General features: G+C 35.2%; 1 protein-coding gene across 1 annotated transcript in view; it reads right to left on the bottom strand.

The window, feature by feature from the left end:
- The window catches only part of RGS22 (regulator of G-protein signaling 22), a 137,429-nt gene that overhangs the window by 94,435 nt on the left and 22,480 nt on the right, over positions 1-20,514 (bottom strand). Inside the window, exons 4-10 of the mRNA XM_012643528.1 lie at positions 16,763-16,848; positions 15,753-15,921; positions 12,883-13,012; positions 10,507-11,137; positions 8,840-9,001; positions 5,314-5,488; positions 2,401-2,534 (exon numbers count right to left, since the gene is read on the bottom strand). Coding sequence (XP_012498982.1) covers positions 2,401-2,534; positions 5,314-5,488; positions 8,840-9,001; positions 10,507-11,137; positions 12,883-13,012; positions 15,753-15,921; positions 16,763-16,848 — 1,487 coding nt within the window. The remainder of the gene's footprint in view (positions 1-2,400; positions 2,535-5,313; positions 5,489-8,839; positions 9,002-10,506; positions 11,138-12,882; positions 13,013-15,752; positions 15,922-16,762; positions 16,849-20,514) is intronic.

Here is a 20,514-nt window from a genome sequence, read left to right as displayed (position 1 = left end):
CCATAACAATGTATAGTAGTTTTCAAAAGTCAACTTTTCTCTCAACTCCTGCCTATGTATCTTTTCACTTGTTTCATCACCTGAAAACTGAAGATAATGCCTTCTTCATGGGATGCAGTAAGAATTAACTGATAAAATGCAAACAGTGTCAACACCACAAAAGCTCATTATCTGCTATATTTGGAAACGGCAAGCAAGTTGATTTGGATCAACCTCACATTGAAGACAAGCTGAAAAAAATATAAAAATAAATCTGCTTGAAGGCATCTAACTGCTAACAATGTAGTCAAGAAATACTGAGTCAAAACCCAAAGGATAAAAATCCACAGAGGTGACTTCAGCATTTGAGGTTGCTTTATCCTGAGGGTTTGCTAATAATGAAAGGCTTCTAGTAAACTTTGTAGCATGTTTAACAGAGTCACAGGCACCGATAAATTCTTCATTCATACTTTTGGTTGGGAACTCCAAGGGCTGCACCCTAGTAGTAAGAGTATACTAGAAGTAAATCAATCCTTGCATATACTGCGGCATAATTTTGAGTTGTTTTGTTGGCTCAGAAAAATCCCTGGAATTGGATTAAGATGATTGCAGATTACTAGTGCTTGAATTGTCTGGTAAAAGAAAAAAATTCCTTCTAGAAAAATATAATGTAAAACCTAAGGTTCAAATAAATTCTGCACACAATTTTTCAAATAAAATGTATAGAATAAAATAAACGAAAACAAGACACAAGAGCAGACAAGACAACAAGAACAAAAACCAGCTAAAAACAGAACAATGGAAAGGAGTCACAGGAGCTCCAGATATTAAAAATATCAAAGACTTTAAACAACTATGATCAAGGAGATAAAACAGAAGAACTTTATCTCAGCAGAGAACTGGAACCTCTAAAACATGACATATCTATAAAAGAACCAAAGAGAAATTATAGAAATAAAACATACAATAACTAAAGTTAGAAACTCAATAGATGTAATTAAGGGCAGATTAGATATAGTTAAAGAGAGAAACAGTGAACTGGACGATAACAAAATTACCTAGAATAAAGCATGATGAGATGATAGGATGGAATACAGAAGACAGGATATTAGCGGACAAATTATGACGGTCTAACTTACATGTAATTGGAATTCCAGAAAAAGAGGAGAGAAAAGTGGGTTAGAAGCAATATTAGAAGAGATAACAGCTGAGAATTTTCTAAAACTGATGAAAGATATCAAAGCCATAGATCTAATAACTCCAGGTTGGCTACATAAAATGAAACCTACACCTAAACACATCAGAGTAAAACTGCAAAAAAACAAAAAAAAACAAAGATACTCCTAAAGTGGGATATCTTTGTTTCATTTCATTTCATACCCTTTAATCTTAAAGGAGAAAAAGATATATCATCTTCAAAAGACCAACAATTAACCTGACAACTAGTATCTCAGCAGAAACACTGATAACTAAAAAACGATATAATAATATCTTCAATGTGCTAAAAGAAAATGACTATCAATCTATAATTTTATACCCAACAAAAAATATTTAAGAGTGAAAGTGACCACAATAACAAATCTTGAAGACATTATGCTAAATAAGACAGACACAAAAGGCCACACATGTGTATGTATATGTTCCATTTATATGAAATGTCCAGAATAGGCAAATCCATAGGTATAGAAGAATAATGGCCAGGGGCTGGGAGAGGAGGAATATAGAGTGACTGCTAATAGGTATGGGACTTATTTTAGGTATAATGAAATGTTCTGGAATTATATAATAGAGATGGTTGTACAACTTTGGGAATATATTAAAAATCATTGATTGTACACCTGAATATGATGAAAATGGTGAATTTTATGTCACGTGAATTTTATCTCAATAAAAAAAGAATGAAAGTGAAGTAATAAATTATTAAATAAAAATTATTCATTCCCTGGTCACATAATAAAATAATTCAAAGTTAATGTCAAAGAGTATTCTTCAGGCTAAAGGAAAATAATCCCACTGGAAATAAAGAACAATGAAAAGGGTAAATATGTGGGTAAATCTAAATGAATAAAATAATATACCATATTAAACAAGATAATATTCTTGACAGTCTTACGAGTTCTCAAAGTTGAGAAATACTGAATTATTGAATACAGCCAAATAAGAATTAGAGGGCAATCTTCTCAGAAAATTATTGATTGTACAGCTCATGACAGCCTGGAAACCAGAGGCACCATCTCTTCAAAATTACTAATATCTGGAATTCTACTCCTAATTTAAAGTATGCATGGAAAGTATAAGCCTCTAATATATAATACTGAAATATAAGAACTCATGTAAAAAATCAATGTGCTAGTCTTTTTAAATTATTCAAAAATCTTACCATTGCAGAAAAGCAACTGATATACAAAAAGCTGCACCTACCCTTTCTCAATCACATCATTCTTAGAAGAAACTGGATACAAAGACTCACTCTTCCCAGGTTTCTGAGTTGCTGTTTTTACTCTAGGTGCTTTCTTGGGAGATTTAGGAGGTTGTAATAAGCTGAAGTCCTCTTTCTAAAAGGTAGTAAGACAATGAACAAAATTAAAAATGAGCAAAAGGGAAAAAAACGAGAGAGAATAAAGTACATAGCTCTGCACACATACCTCACATTTGTTCAGCTCACCAGAGGACTTTTTCCCTCCCTCTACCTCCTGCCGTGCTTCCCACTAGAAAAGAAATTCTCTCCTTCCCCAAATCCAACATTTATGCAACCAGCACAGTGAAATACAACAACAATTTAGACTATAAGAAAAGATCTAAAGGCTTGTATATCCATACTTCCACCAATGTGAAAGAAGACTCTTGCCTGGAGGAACAACTCTGCAACAACTTTTCTTTATTCTGTAACTGAATAGGTATTAGAGATAATATGTGTGTGTGGGGGTGGCGGGAAGGTCACAAAGCAGGGAAATGAAACAAAGATACCCATTGTCCATTAGAAGGGATGGATCTATATCTTATTAGCACCATTGCCTTCCATTTTGGACATTTTATTTTCATGGTTATTTTTTTCCCATTCTTTTTTTCCTCCCATGGGGCCATTCTTAAAAGTTCTTTATGGTAAAAGTTAACAATTTAAATCCAGAATGTGAGATCTACAGGCATGAATCAAGAAAACTATAAACAACTAAATGTCCAAATGGAGGAGAAAGAAACAATGACCTGAGTATGGGATATACATAAATGTAACATTATACAATACTTAAAAATAATGGTTATAAAAATGATGACACATGGAAAAATACTTTTGATAACAGAAATAATCAGAATACAAAAGTGTAAGTGCATGAAAACAAAAAATTCACAAGAAACCTAAGAGAAAATAAGTTAGTAGTTGTCTAACAGTAGGTGAGATCAGAAGTGATTTGTCTCTTTCTCCAGTTTTCAAATTTACAGTAGTTTTATTATTTTTATAATTTGAAAAACAAACATAAAAAATTTTTCTAATATGTCAGTTTCCATTAGAATATAATATATGTCGCTGGAAAGCAAGGAATATATTTATGATATTTTATTATCCAGAACAAACAATAAAATATTACATATACTCCATGTAGCCAATAACTACTAAGAATTTTTAAGAATTCTATAAACAAAATGAATAACTTAAGTATATTCTACATATAACTTCCCAGGTATCAGAGCTCACATCTGTTTTAGTAATTTAGAACACAGCACGAATTAAATACCACTCAATAAATAAGAGTTACCACAGGAGGCTGAGCTTTGGTATATCATACAAAAGTCATCAAATTCAAAGAAAGAGAAAGTACAACGGATATCATCAGGGGCTGGGGGGGAAGGAGTAAAGGGGAGTTGTTTTCTAATAGGTGTAGAGTCAGATTTGCAACATGAAAAAGTTCTGGAGATCTGTTTCACAAAACTGTGAATATACTTAACACTACTGAACCACCTAAAGGAAGTGAGGGGGCAAGTCATGTAGACATCTAGAAGAAGAGTGCTCCAAGCAAGGCAAACAGGAAGCACAAAACCCTGGGGGTTATGGTTGGTGTCTTCAAAGAAGAGCAGAGAGACCAGAGTAGATGGAGTGGAGTAAGTTAGAGAATGGTGGGACAAGAGGTCAGGAGGTTAGCAGGGGCTTTCAGAAACTATGCAATGACTTAGGATTTTATTCTGAGTTAGAGCAGAGGTCACAGGAGAATTTTGAGCAAATGAGTGACATGATCATGTATTTTTAAAGGATCACTGTGGCTGCTTGGTAGAGAATAGACTGACTGTAGGTTTTCTTTTTTTTTTTTTTAATGTTAATAGATTTAGGGGGTACAAGTTGAATTTCATAACATGTATATACAGTACAGTGGTGAAATCTGGGCTTTTAGTGTACCCATTACCCAAATAGTGTCCATTGTATCCCACAGGTAATTCTGTATCCCTCACTTCCTGCCACCCTCCCTGCTTTTGAGTCTCCAACATCCATTATACCACTTTATGCATAGCCATAGTTTAGCTCCCGCTTATAAATGAGAACAAGTGGCAACTATTTTTCTGTTCCTGAGTTACTTCATTTAGGATAATGGTCTCCAGTTTCATCCATTTGCTGCAAAAGACATTATTTCATTCTTTCTTATAGCTGTGTAGTACTCCATAGCATGTGTGCATATACGTATATGCACACACATATATATTTTTATATATATATACACACACACATACACACCACATTTTCTTTATCCACTCACCAGCTGATGAGCTTTAGGTTGATTCCATATCTTTGCAATTGTGAATTGTGCTGTGATAAACATAATACAAGTGCAGGTATCTTTTTGATATAATGATTTCTTTTCCTTTGGGTAGATATCTAGCAGTGGGATTGCAGGATCAAATGGTAGATCTACATTTAGATCTTTGAGAAATCTCCATACCGATATCTCCATATAGGTTGTCCTAATTTACATTCCCACCAACAGCTTATAAGCATTCCCTTTTCACTGCACCCATGCCAATATATGTGGTTTTTAACTTTTTAATAATGGCCATTCTAATTAGAGTAAGATGGTATCTCATTGTGGTTTTCATTTACATTTCTCTGATGATTAATGATGGTAAGCATTTTTTCATATGTTTGCTGGCCATTTGTGTATCTTCTTTTGAAAAATGCCTGAGAATAGACTGTAGGTTTTCTTATTTCCTAATTGTTGCAGCAGGTACATTACCAACAACAATAGTAACAAAAAAGCTTATGATAAAACTTAAGATTCAGTGTCCAAACACTCAAGCATAGACATTTTACTATAAACTTAATAGAGATCAAAGCATCAATGTATACCCTACCTGGATCTCAGATATCTGTGGAATGCAAGATTTAGGTCTTAGTGGCAAGAGGGTTGCCATTTGTGGAAAAGGGTCAATATCCTTCCTTGGTTTCTCTTGACGGAGGTGCCAGAATTTCAGTTCAGCACTAGCATGTTTTGCTGAGTCTGAATGAGTAACACAGAATCTTGGTGCCCTGTTTATTGGAAAAATAAACTTAAGACTGAACTAGACAATAAGCCTCAAAAATCAAAAGCCTTCAAAATATATAATAGCTGTGCTTACAATTATCCATTTTGCTATATTATCCTCCCCCCCCCCTTTTTTTTTGAGACAGAGTCTTGCTCTGTCACCCTGGCTAGAGTGCAGTGGCGTCACGGTAGCTCACTGCAAGCTCAAACTCCTGGGCTCCAGTGATCCTCTTGCCTCAGGCTCCCCAGTAGCTCAGACCACAGGCGTGCACCATGACACACAGCTAATTTTTCTATTCTTAGTAGAGATGGAGTCTCACTCTGCTCAGGCTGGTCTCGAACTCCTGAGCTCAAACAATCCTCCCACCTTCACCTCCCAGAATGCAAGGATTACAGGCGTGAGCCACCACGCCCGGCCACTATACACCTTTTTAAATAATGTCTACTTCTTTTTCTGCTGCCTAGCCTTAAAAATATTTTTCTATGATATGTTAACTTCCTGAAATCCAATTCACTCACATAAAAAGGCAATATACATTAGGGTAATGTCCTAAGTAGTATTATGTTCAAATTATTATCAGCTTGATAAGAAAAACCTATATATCTATCAATGAAGGAATTTTGAAAGTAACTCATGTTTCTAGTAAAATAAACATCAAATTTACTTCTGATAATTTTAAGGCAGTTTAGTATGTATCTATAGTACCAAATAAAAATTGGTAGAATGAAATTAACATATAAATTTTTTATAATGCTTAAGTATGCTAGTAAAGTAGGTTATGATTCATGTTATTTATTTTCAAGCCTTTAAATTTGAAGGTAAGAATTTTACAATAATTTATATAAGTGAAAGACCAATACTACTGCCAGAAACTAGGAAAAAAGAATGTCTGGCACAATATCAAGGCCATGCTTAATTGGATGGATATCCTGGTATTCAGTGTGGACTAACTCTTTATTGGACATAGGGTTAACTCCAGATGTCAAGGGCTGCCGCTAATTGCTTCTTGGACCAGGTTTTTCTCCCTGATGCCACACCCTAAAGACTAATTCCCGTTCCATATTCCAGGGCCTGGTAGAAAATTTCTTCCCTTTAAATAAGGAAGGAGATAGGTATCTTTACTGATGTGAACACCAATTGGAAGTAGAAGAGAACCCAAAGTCCATAATTAGTTTAGGATCAGAAAGCATTCTGTATAGATCTCCATGCTCATTCTATACTATATTTCAGAAGCTTTACTTGCAGACTTGGAAATATCCAAAATTATTTATTTTCATGTTAATTAGTAAGTGGGCATATCTACAAGACCCTTATTAGCCAGGCATGGTGGTTCATGTCCGTAATACCAGCACTTTGGGAGGCTGAAGTAGGAGGATCTCTTGAGGCCAGGAGTTTGACACCAGCCTGGGCAACATAGTGAGACCTCACCTCTTAAGGAAAAAAAAAAAAGACCCTTATCAAATTAAACAATGTGTGATGGCCAGGAAATCTAGGTGCCTCAATTTTGATTTACATCATTTGAGTATATTCATATGATCCCGTAAGTCCCTGATGCTGTTACCATTTTAATTTTATACTCTTATTTCATTCAGATAGCATTAATATTTGATTAGTCACTACATGAATTCATCAAATATTATGGAATATATCATAGTGAATCCTAAACTGGTATTGTATTATTTTTGATGCTTCTATTATACAATTTCTCATGTACACTGATTATATGTATCTTAATTCTCAAGCTCTAGCAAGTAAGAGAAGATATTTGCCACATAACCACCAAGGACTTATATCCAATACATATGTGTGTATGTGTGTGTGTGTATCCAATGGTAATAGACAAAAACTGGAAACAACTTTAATGTCCTTCAGTGGGTGAATGAATATAGCACATCCATGCAACAAAATTCTACTTAGCAATAAAAAGGAACAAGCTATTGATACACACAGCAGCCTGGATGGATCTTAAGGTAATTATGTTGAATTTTAAAAAGCTAATGCCAAAAGATTATATATTGTATAATTTCATTTATTAGCAGTTTCCAGTAATTAGGGATGGAGGGGCCAAGGTGGGAAAGAGGGAGGTGGGTGTGGTTATAAGAGGGCAGTTCGAGGGACACTTGTAGTGACGTAACTGTGTCTTGACTGTGGTGGTAAATGCCTGAATTATAAAGCGGTAAAATAACAGAGAACTAAATATACAGCACACAGAAATGAGTGTATGTTAAACTAGCGAAATACGAAAAGATCAGTAAATTGTATCAATGTCAATTTTCTCATTGTCACATTGTACTATAGTTACAGTTACGAAAGATGTTACCACTGGGGGAAATTGTATGAAAGGTACACAGTATCTCTTTGTATTATTTCTTACAACTGCATATAAATCTGTAATTATCTCGAAACAAAAAGTTCAACTAAAAAAGGAAACATTACTGTATTGGTAATGTTTTATTAAACTTACACATAGGTACCCACTATAGTATAATTTATACCTTTCTGTATGTCTTAAATATTTAAGAATAAAATGCTTTAAAGAAAGAAAGAGGAGAACAGTACTCTCTCTACAGATAGAAAAGTACAAAGCATATAAGTAATCTGGAATACCTAGATGGAAGATGATGCCAGAGAAGTAGGCAAGGAATAAATTGTGATCACCTTATTTGCTAATTTAAGGAAACTGAGCTTTATACTGAAAGCTCTGGGGTAAACAGTGAGAGATTTAAAGCAGAGAAATGACACAATCAGATCCATCATAGTCACAACGGACAACTCACTGATCTGTAAATGTCACACATTTCTTCCACTATGCCCGTTCTCTTTTCCTTGCGTCAAGTCCCCAGAGTTCCAGGTGAAATATGACTTCTTCTCTGTAATCTTGTGCATTTACCACACTTTCTTTTATTATATACTGAAATATTCACGTTATGTTTTTCCATTATACTATTACCACTAGACTTGGCCATGCTTCACCCTGTATCCTTAGCACAGCACTTGGCCTATAGCAGGTGCTCAAAAAATATTTATCGAGATGATAAATCTGTAACTCTAGCTATGTGTATAAACACACACACACACACACACACACACACACACCGATTTTATGGGATACATATCATAAAAAGGACAAAGTTAAAAGGGAACTTAAGTACTGTCCAGCATTATTATAGATTTACAGTAACCCGAACATCCAGATTATCTAAAAGATGAGTACCTTAAGGAAAGCTAAAGATAAAATAATCTTGTCATTTTAGGTTTTCATAAGTTATATATCCATAAGACAAAACAAGTATAACTCATAACTAGCCTAAGAAAAGTGAAAATAAATAACTTTGATTCATGTTCTTTTTCTTACCAATAAAGAAGTAAAGGTTTTACAACTTCAGACTGAATATTTTTTAAATGCTCTTCAGTCCACTGAGATCCATCTAACAGTTTAAATTTTGATAAGATTTCTGCAGAAAGGTAGTACTCTCCACTGCTCACTAGATAGCATCTTTTCATCTTCTCAAGATGTCTGAAAGAAAACACATATCCACATATCCACACACACAGAATATTCAACTACCAAAATGTTTTCACCTCTAAAATGTTTCAGACAAGTAATGAGTAAAACAAACAAGCAATACTGAGTGTCAGGGAGTTTGAGAGTACCAAACACTTTTGTGGAGATAATATTTCTCACAGTTACGAGTATGGGAACAATATTTGTGATGGCCTGAATAATGGCCTTGCAAAGCTGTCCACATTCTAATCTCCAGAACTTGGGAATATGTTACCTCACATGGCAAAAGGGACTCTGCAGACATGATTCAGTTGAGGACTTTAAAGGGGATCATCCTGGATTATCTGGTGGGACCAATGTAATCACAAGGGTCCTTCTAAGAGGGAGGAAGGAGGGTCAGAGTCATAGAGAAAAGATGTGAGGACAGAACAGAGGTCACAAAGATGAGAAGATGCCATCCTACTGGCTTTAAAGATGGAGGAAGGGGCCATGAGCCAAGGATGGTGGGTGGTCTTCATAAGGTGGAAAAGGCAAGAAACGGATTCCTCCCTAGAGCCTTCTGACCTCCAGAACTATAAAAGAATAAATAAAACTTAGTTACTTTAAGCTATTACATTTGTGGTAATTTATTACAGCAACAATGGGAACTACTACAGTATTGATCCTGAAAAACCTAAGTATGTTACTTAGATATAACTTCCTGATATGTTTTGAGAAGTGGTAGGTGGTGATGGGACCTTCCATCCCATGATCAATCAGGTCATACTTCATATCAACCATTTGGTGACCCCTTGTTTTATAACTATGTAGAACAATGAGCTCCATGATCCAAATGCCATTAAAATAACTGGAATAACCCAGTCACTAGCATACACTCAGTCAAACCCTTAAGGGGAATTGCAATCTACTATGGTTGACCTGCTTCAGTGCACATCAGGAGAATGCAGATGAGTTAAGGACTTTCCTAAAAAAGGGTCCTCTTAAGGTTCTTAACTTTCAGTAATCTAAAACATATGGAGCTGACCAAATGAAGACCTGAGCCCCATAAGACCTCCAAGAGGATTTTCAGCAGAGAGACTCATCCGAATATCCAGCTGTGTGGCATCTAACTAAAGATCATGGAATTTGTTAACCAAGCAGGCTGCTAGAAACAACAGGCTCTCACACTGGCATAAGCTCTTATAGGCTAGTGTGGTTGTATAACTTACAAATTATTTTTTTCTATAAAAATTCTATATAATTGGACTGTTGTTAAAGCTAAAATAGAATTAATTTGAAAAAAGTTCTAGAATTTATGGGAAGAAACATTATGCAAACCAAATAATTGGTATCATTATTATCTGAAAACTATGAAATCAGAAAACTAGTAAAATTAATATTTACTATTATAAATATTTACAAAGGGTATAAATTACATTTTTACATTTATTTTAGGCTTTCTGCCTGTACTTAAATAACTCAAACTAATATTCTATAATTTGATTTTAAAACTATTGAAAAATAAAAAATAGAAATACCTTTGAAGTCTTCCAGGGTCCTTAAGAACTTTTAACCTCTCAATATCCATCCATAGGCACCAATATCTCTCTCCTAAGGTACCTTTTACAAATTTCTTAAATCTTTCAAACTCCTTTCTATTGCCAATGTCATACGTTTTATGAGAAACACACCAGTCAGCCCCTCTCTCTGGTCCAGAGCTCTCACTCTTCGAAATTAAACTTGTTTGTTCTAACATTTCTTCTGACTTTTCCTTTGTGGTTTGAATTGGTTCTCTTAAAAAATTCATGCCAGAGAGAGATTCAAAACAATCACCAAATGACACCTGTGTGATACTGCTAAAGTTTATATAGCCTGGGATTTCTCCAAATGGCTCTCCAGTAATTTGGTGAATTGCTGATGTCAAAATGAAGTATACATAGGAGTTTAAAAATTCTTCAAATGTTGAGAAATGCAATGTCTGGCTTTCATCAACTTGTTGCTTTTCAAGATACATTCTCAGAAGAGCTTGAGAAGGAGTATCTTGTAGAGATATAGAACCTTGTTCTTCTTCTTCTTCTTCTTCTTCTTCAAATTCAGAAATTAATTTAGTAGTTTTAAATGGGTCCTTTTTTGTCCTGGGGTGAACTCCATCATTAAAGATAAAACTCTCTGTGTTAAATCATAAAAGGTTATTAGATTAGATATGAATACAAAATTTTTAAATTATTAAATAGATGCTATAGGCCAGGATGACAAATGAATTTATCACAGATAGTGACTACATGGGCCAGTGTCTTAAGAAGGATTCTGAAGCCAGAAAAACAAACTGCCAACAGGAATTGATCTTGTGTTCCCTGGACATAGAAAGGGAGCATGATAGCAGATGGACTAAATATTTGACATTCCTAACACAGGGGATATTCAAAACCACTATTATATACTTTTAAAATGTGGTATTTCAGACTGATATAGAACGCCAATACATAAGGGCCAAATCTATTAAGGAATTAAGTGACTATATGTGCTTTAATATTTCATGTTGCATGTAAAGGAAAATTATCTACTATAGATGATGAGATCATAGATGGAGAGACCAGAACTGGACTCAGTATCAGCAATTTTTTTAAATTCACTGTTTCATCAGAAAGATTTAATTTCTATCATACTTACAGCCTTTCATTAAAGTTACAAAATGGCATAAGGTATTTATGAAGGCTTATAATGAATTATTTTTATACTTTTTCTAAAGAGATAGTATTTAGCTCCTCTTTTTCTTTCTTTCAAATATCAGATGTTAGCACTTTATTTCACGCAGTGAATCTGCCCCTGGAATTGCCACAGATCAAGTGACTGTTGTAATCTGTGTCCCACTGTCAGTGACCATGTCCTCAGTTACCAGATTTCAAGTCTCAATGAACTGGAAACATTCATTACAATTTTTATTGGAGGTAAATATACCAAATTTTCCACATATTGAGAGATTAGACTTTGTAAACCTGTGAAAGGACACTGGGCACACACTCGATGCCCCGCAATTGAAGGGAGGCTGTGGCAAAGGGCGAGGCAGGCATTTCTGCTCACCACTCTCCTGCCATCCTTCTTCCTGTTTACTATCTTTACTCTCTAATTTTCTACTTTAATATTTTGGGGAAACAGCAAGAAACCTATAAATCCAGCTATGTTCAATTACGAACATTCTTTTCCTCTTTAGCTAGACGTAAGTTCAATTCTAGAGAATCCAGATTTATCTTCCCCAGAGGTTGCTTATACTTTTAAAGAGATCAGTTAAGTACTGTTAGTGAATTCCTGAGTTCCTCTCCTGAATCACACCTAGATTTTTTTCTCTAGCAACATCATAATGACTTCCATTTCTCGAAGGTTCATTCTATTTTTATGAGTTTATATTATGCACAAAACCTCAGAGTAGAAATTTATCTGCTTTTCAAGGTGAAAAGTAGTCTGAACTTAAGAAAAGAAGGGAAACTCAAGGACAGAGAAATGTTGTACAAACTTTATTGCAAAGACTTAACAAAAATTTGTAAACTGTGATAGGAAATAATAATAAGACAAACATTTATTGACTGCATATTAGGTACCAAGCACTAGGCCAGGCATTTTCTATACATTTAGTATGTTTCATTATTCCAATCTTTCAGATAAGAAAAGCAAGACTCCCAGAAGTAGAATAACTCATCAAAGGTCACACAGCTAGTAAGTATCAGAGTTGGGTTCTAAACCCATCCTCGTCATTATACCAAGTTGCCTTTTAAAAAACCAGTAGGCAGTAGAGTGGGGGAGGGGGATGTGGATAATTTTTTTCTCCCCAACCACTAAATGCTGTGCTATAAGATTAGAAGAAATAAACAAAAACTTAAAGAGGAGTTCTAAAGTCATTCTTGTCTTTTCCTGCTTACCAGAAACAGATGAAATAACTGGAGACTCCATTTTTCTGTGTGGTACAGGAGAGAGTAATGAAAAGGTTGGTACTGTTTGCTGACTTTGTTTTGCTAATGTAAACCAATCTTGTGTTTGAGTATAAGAGGCCTAGGAAGAAAGGAGCATATCTGTTTAACATAACGATTAGTAGTATCCCTCCAATCACAAACCTGGACAAATAATTATAATAACATTCAACTTGTGTAATACAATATGTAAAGGAAAAATTATCCCATGAAAGAAAAGAAAATTGTACTCAGAAAAATTCATTAGATAAGAGAATAATGGGAAGGAAATTTCTCTCCAGATATTTTTCATAGTAGATAACCAAAGGAAAAAAATGAGTCCAATACTCATCAAATTCTCTACTCTCACTCTCACTCTCAGGCTATTGCTGACCAAAGGCATGAAACCCTGCTTCCTGGATTTACTACAAATTCATGCTATCTGACTTCAACTTGGCAGTCACCGTGGCTCCGTTGATGCATTTTTGCTAGCTGCTCGCATTTACAACTTGCCTAATTATTTCATGTCCCCATTTCTGTCTGACCTGGATCAGTGTTTTTAACAACTCCTCCCCCATTATGGCAGAGACTCTACTCTTAATACTACTGGAAAACTCTCCAAGTTCAGGCACCCCTTTGTCTCGGATTTAGTTTTCACAACTTTGCTTGGATTGGATACTTCCTGCGAACTGATTCTTGACTCCATCTGCCCCTGGATGCAGCCTTCGTTTTTCCCTTGCTTTGTGCATCCCTGAACCAGCCAACCTAATTCCCAGGCTGATCCTTAGCCTCTAGACCCCATCCCTAAGAAGCTGCTATCCCAGAAGACTTCCTGGGAAAATTCCTCTGCCTGCCCCTTTCAGTGATATCCTCATCTGTTTTTCCCAGAAAATCCAAGTTGTTCAACAGGAGCAGAGAAGGGAATGTCCAGCATTTTTGTCATTTTTCATTTCTCCTTTCTCCAACTGAGTCAGCTGGCTGGTCAGCACTTAGCTTAAGGAACACTTGCAGAAGAAGAGGCTCAAATGGAAGAGATATTATTTCCTATCTATTATACAGAATTAACAGAGCAAGTCAGGCCACATAACGAGACCAAAGCGAGAGAGAGAAATGAGGGGTGGCATCTCAATAGTTACTTCCCCTCTTAGAGGTAAAGTTTCCTGGGTGCATAAAAGCTTTGAAAGACTCTAATTCACTTTTGTTTCCTCTTTCCTTTAAAACCAAGTTATTTATTATTAACTATATGTTCATTCAACACTTATTTATTGAGTGACTACTTTATTCCAAGCAATAGCCTAAGCACTGACAGGAAGGACAAATAATTAAAGAACATTCAAGGAATTGAGAGAGACCAATATACAAGTGTCCTTGCTATTTCAACTGCACAAAAAGGATGAGAGAAGACAGGGCAGAAAGAAGTCAACAGTCAAACACAAAAGTAGTTAATTACTCCACTTCACAGTTTTAAGAGATGGGTCAACTGGTTTTTGGATGGTATGGTTGAAGACTCAAACAAATACTACCAATTATCATAAAGATTAGTCCCTATCTATAGTCATGGCTTAAATAATTTAAGGGCCCAAAGAATTTTGAATCCTCAAAGCTCAAAGGCTATTGAAAAACGGCATAGTTAAATAATTAATCAAGTGCGCAGAAATAGTTCTTTCATACCAGAAAATAGCAAAAGCAAACTAGCTTAGATTTTCACTCCCTTATATTTGATTAAATTCACATGTAAGGAATCAAAACTTACTCCCCTGGATTGATTCTTTCATTTGTGTGTTTATTGGCCTCAACTATCAGTACATATTTTTATGACATTCCTGACATTTCTAAAATATTTAAGTTAGAAGAAAAAATAAATACTTAAAAATAAGTATAAGAGAGAAGAAAAACATCCTTTAAACATCACTAAGCATTATTCAGCGGAAATAACGGAACTGGCATAACTTTAAACATTTTTGACAAATATTGCTGATAGAAATGCCATACTACAAAATTAAGAAGAGCCATACATGAAAAAAAAAAGAGTTCAAGTAACATAAGTCCATCCATTCCAACACAAATGGCAAAGAGGATTCCTCTCATAATGACATCTCTGATCAATTGGAAGTGCCTGCCCAGAATACTGTGCTGAAAAGAATTTGGGGCCAAGTCCTAGCTCAGCAGAAAAATTTCCACAATTGATTAACAATGTCTGTCATGGATGGAGACTAGGAGAGTGACAGCACATGACCTACACATTTGCCATTCCTGATTTTGAATAAAAGTGTTTCCAGAAATAAGATTTGATAATTAGGCCAAAGGTTAAACAACAGTTTTCACTACACTGTGACTCTCCAAAAAGACATTTGATTCTAGGTTATATCTTTTCAAATGCACTCCTACAACCCCACACTTCTCCAATCATGGAGGACAAATTTATTTGACAGCAGTTAGACAGTAATGCATTTTAATACTAAGGAATAATCTAGACAATAGGAAGGAGAAGATTCAAATTATCATCTTTTGTACAAAAGTAACAGAATTCAAATGATAAAAATTTTGGAATAGACAATGAAACCGTGGATATAATTCAAGTTACCCTTGATTCCCAGGTGGTACAGCATGTTCTTCCCTGCTTTTATTACTTTAGACACATGAGGATAATATTTCTAATTACCTTTCAGGTGAAAATGTGGAGAGCAAATGAGTCAACATAAACCCATAAGAATTACTGCTAAATCTGTTTTAGAAGTATTTGAAATCATTTTCCCTTTCCAAGTGGTACAAATGAAATTCACGCCCCTAAAATGAAGTTTCATTGAAGTGCCAAGTCATGTAAACAAATCTCATATTTTTACCTCGCCAAGAGAAATGTAGAACTTTTTCATAATTATAAGATTATCTTCTTCAGTGGCAGTGGGTGGTGGACTGGGTGGTTTTTTCAGGATCCAGGGAGAAAAATTTGTACCTACTGTGAAATTCACACCTGACTTGCTCCATCGTACTTGTGAGACCAATTTGGCTAACCTGTATTTTAGAAATCATACAATTTTGAAATAAGTTTCAAATATGATAGAATTCAGGAAAAAAAACACTAAAATTTTATTTTATGTATTCAAGCCAGTCTCCCCTCTTAACTGCAGGATCATATTCTTAGGCTTATTCACAACACTACTCATTAGTTAATAATTATTGTTTTAATTTAACTTAAAAATGACTATCCTGAGCAAAGGACAAATTTTAGGTACTCACACTTTAAAAGTCAGAGACCATAAAGGAAAATCTTGACCCTGCACTATGGAATCCTATCTTTTTCATGTCATACTAATATTCATTTTTAAATACCCTGAACGTAAGTAACATTATTACCAATAAATAATTTAAAAAATATAATGACCATACAGAGTGACATAATTGACATTGGAGACTCAAAAAGGAAAGAGTGGGAGGGAGAAGAAGGATGAAAAATCACCTATTGGGTACAATGTACACTATTCAGGTGACAGGTACACTATAAGCCCAGACCTCACCACTATACAATTCATCCATGAAACAAAAAACCATTTGTACTCCCTAAATCTACTGAAATAAAAATAATAAAAGTTTTTAAAAAACAAAATAAAAAATACAATGACCAGAGAAGTACAATTGAAGACCATTTATTAGGTGCTGTTTCTCTAAAATCTCTTCACAAAAGTTAAGTGATTTTCACCAATGTTCTATCACTCTTATTCTATAGCAGATGGGATCCAAATTCCAATGGGTTAAAAGGTATATATATAATTTTACAAAGATATCCCAGAAAAATGAGTTTCAGTGAAAAAAAATAGGCATTTTAAAAATATGTATATTGATGGGACTGTAATACCTGTATTCAAAATAGCAATCACTTTCCAGAAACGCTGGAAGTCTTTCTTTTTTGATCCATTTAATACCTTGTTCACGACTGAGACACTATTGGAAGAAAGTGAAAAGAAGAAAAAAAAATGTTAAAGAAAATCACTTTTAAGACAATTAAGGCCTAAGCATGGGAGCAATAATGACCTCTAAGTGATAGCTAGATAGCTATCACTACGAGCCCTACTCCTACACCTTCTATTTGCACAAAAGAGATCAATAAGCCTGAACCACAAATGAGAGGTCACTTCTTGCCTCTGGTACCTCTTTAATTCTCTTAACAACTGTGTCAACTATTATCTCCACTTTTACAGATTAGCAAATTGAATCCAGAAAAGTTAAGTAACTTATTGAAGGAGGAGGAATGAGAAAACAGCCAATTGATCTCAATATTTTCACAGTCATAAAATGGGTTAAAAATAATCACAAACAGGCTGGGCGCGGTGGCTCACGCCTGTAATCCTAGCTTTCTGGGAGGCCGAGGCGGGCGGATTGTTTGAGCTCAGGAGTTCGAGACCAGCCTGAGCAAGAGCGAGACCCCGTCTCTACTAAAAATAGAAAGAAATTAATTGGACAACTAAAAATATATAGAAAAAATTAGCCAGGCGTGGTGGCGCATGCCTGTAGTCCCAGCTACTTGGGAGGCTGAGGCAGGAGGATCGCTTGAGCCCAGGAGTTTGAGGTTGCTGTGAGCTAGGCTGACGCCACGGCACTCTAGCCCGGGCAACACAGTGAGACTCTGTCTCAAAAAAAAATAAAAAATAAAAAAAATAATCACAAACACACATAAAAAACAAACAAAAAATCACAAACAGAAAAAGAATCACCAAGAAAACTTAGTAAGGCCACCAAGGTGACTGCAGGCCCCTTGTTCCTCAGCTTAGCAAATATTTTTGTTGTTGTTTTATATTTAACATCCTCAGGCACTCTCCTGGAGATGTGAAGATTAACAATTATAGTAGTGTTACAAGTGCCATGGTACAGAGGCTTCTCTGGGAGCCCACATGGGCACTAAACCCAGGAAAGTTTTCCTAGGAAACATGCCCTTCACTCTTCAACCTAAAGCACGACTAGCTAGGTTGAGTAGGAGAGCAGGAGAAGAAAGAAACAGTAAGTTTAGTACTACTAGGTCACAGAATGAGATTTGAGGGATGGAGGGAGGAAAACTGGAGAAGGAGGCAAGGGCCTGATTGTCAATAGTCTTTTAAATAGCATTAAGGAGTTCAGATTTTATCTTGAAGTTGTGAGAGCAATACAAAATTACTGAAGCATTATTGTTACTCATCCTAAAATATTTACTGACTATTGATTCTATTTTTTCTTATATTCACTTTTTTCAGAATTCTAAAGAATGCCAGTACCTTGGACACAAAACAAATGCTACTGATAAATAAAACAATCTATAAAATATATATCTCAGTGAGGTAGATGTGTCTGCATCTACATGGCTTCCATGGACTATCTGGTAAAGCAAGAGTTTTGGTATGATACTAGCATCAGAGTCAATGTACAGACCATTACTAACTCCCGTGGGGAAACTGAATGCCCACACAGTGGTGCTGCCAACATCTGATCAGCTGAAGGTCATGAGGGTGCGCATGTGCTGAACATTGCTGATATGTGGCACAAAGACGTTAGGCTCCCAGGATTGGAAAAATGGGCACACAATGGTTTTCTCCTGTTCATCAAAAAACATCCATTTGTCTTTACCAAACACTATCTTCTTTGTAACGAAAAAAGAAAACTATGGGAACAGCCAGCGCCTAATCAGCAGCATCTTGTTGACTGTCTTATTGCCTATTGGTGAGATCTGAAGGACATTTGGATCTTGAAGTTAAAAACGGCTCCACATATGCTATATGCTGACAACCATGCAGGACTCTCGAATTCTCGATAGCACTACATTGAATGTATCACAGAATTATACCAAATTATATATAAAGATCTGTATAAACCCTTGAGTAATTCTACAAGGTTGTCAGACTACTAGTCAGTTCATCAAAACTCACATTTGCCTAGTATTTACCTAATGAAGTTTACCTACAATTCATCCGCTTTGAAGTGTTTTTTCACCTATTTGACCTAAGAATGAAATAAAAAGAAAAATTTAAAAAATAATAAAATCAAAAATGGAACAAAAGTCTTTAGCCAAACTGCAAAAAAAAAAAAAAAAAATCCCTTCAAGGTTTTTTTAAAAGTAACTATTAATGAAGAGCAAAAACTTACAAAACAATCCTGATCAACCACAAAATAACTTAATAAGTACTTACAAGAAACACAAAAATAATTTACCTAAAATGAAAATTATTTAAATCTTAAATTTTTTTTTAAGTTGGTTGAGAAAGAAAAAGAGATGATCAAAAGGTTAGGGGAAACTGGCTTTAGGTAAACCATTCTAGAACTATTTCCAAGTAGCCATACACAAGTTGTCTAAAATGCCTATAGGATTAGATTAACAAAAATTATATTTAGATGTGCAAGGAAACAAAATAAAGCATTATTACCAGCCAATAGATCTTTTTGTTTAGTCGGATTTACTAATATATAAATTACATACAGTGAAATCCATCCTTCTTAGTATATGGTCCTACAAATTTTGACAAATGCATATAATCATGTAACAAGGAATACAATCAAGATAGAGAATAATTCCAAAACCTCCCAAATTTCCTCATGCCACTTTGTAGTCAACAATTCCCTCTAAGTTCAGGCTCTAGCAACCACTGATCTGTTCTATAGTTTTGCCTTTTCCAGAATGTCATATAAATGGAATCAACAGAGTATGCATCCTTTCATTCTGGTGTCTTTTATTTGGCATAAAGCATTTGAGACTGCTCTATGTTCTGTGTATCACTAGTTCATTCCTCTTCATTGCTAAGTATTAACATTCAAGTGTATGGATATGTACCACAGTTTGTTTATCCATTCCCCAGTTAGTAGAATTTGGATAACTTCCAGAATTTGTGATTATGAATAAAGCAACTACAGACATTCACGTACAGGTTTTTGTGTGAATATAACTCATTCTTTTAGGTAATACACATGAGTAGGACAGATGGGTGGCATTACATGTTTAATTTAGAAAGAACTGTTTTTCGAAATGGAATTCTCATCAACAATGTAAGAGTTCCGATTGCTATGCATTTGATTGCACTTCCCTTATGATTAAACATAATGAACATCTCTCTTTTCATGTGCTTATTATACTCATTTGTATATCTTCTTTGGAGAAATGTCTATTCAGATCCTTTGTACATTTTTTTTTTTTGAGACAGAGTCTGGTTCTGTTGCCTGGGCTAGAGTGCCGTGGCGTCAGCCCAGCTCACAGCAACCTCAAACTCCTGGGCTCAAGTGATCCTCCTGCCTCAGCCTCCCGAGTAGCTGGGACTTGCCCAGCTAATTTTTTCTCTATATATATATTTTTAGTTGTCCAGATCATTTCTTTCTATTTTTTAGTAGAAATGGGGTCTCGCTCTTGTTCAGGCTGGTCTTGAACTCTTGACCTTGAGCGATCCACACGCCTCGGCCTCCCAGAGTGCTAGGATTACAGGCGTGAGCCACCGCACCTGGCCCCTTTGTACATTTTTAATTGGATTGTCTATTATTGAGTTGTAAGAGTTCTTTACATGATCTAGATATAAGTCCTTAATAAATATATGATTTGCTAATATTAATATTTTCTTCCACTCTGTGGATATCTTTTCACTTTCTTGGTAGTATCCT

Source organism: Propithecus coquereli, unplaced genomic scaffold (assembly GCF_000956105.1).
Source record: "Propithecus coquereli isolate 6110/MARCELLA unplaced genomic scaffold, Pcoq_1.0 Scaffold2, whole genome shotgun sequence".
Taxonomy (NCBI): domain Eukaryota; kingdom Metazoa; phylum Chordata; class Mammalia; order Primates; family Indriidae; genus Propithecus; species Propithecus coquereli.
Note: the sequence above shows the minus strand (reverse complement) of the source record. Positions and strands in the feature narration are given on the sequence as shown.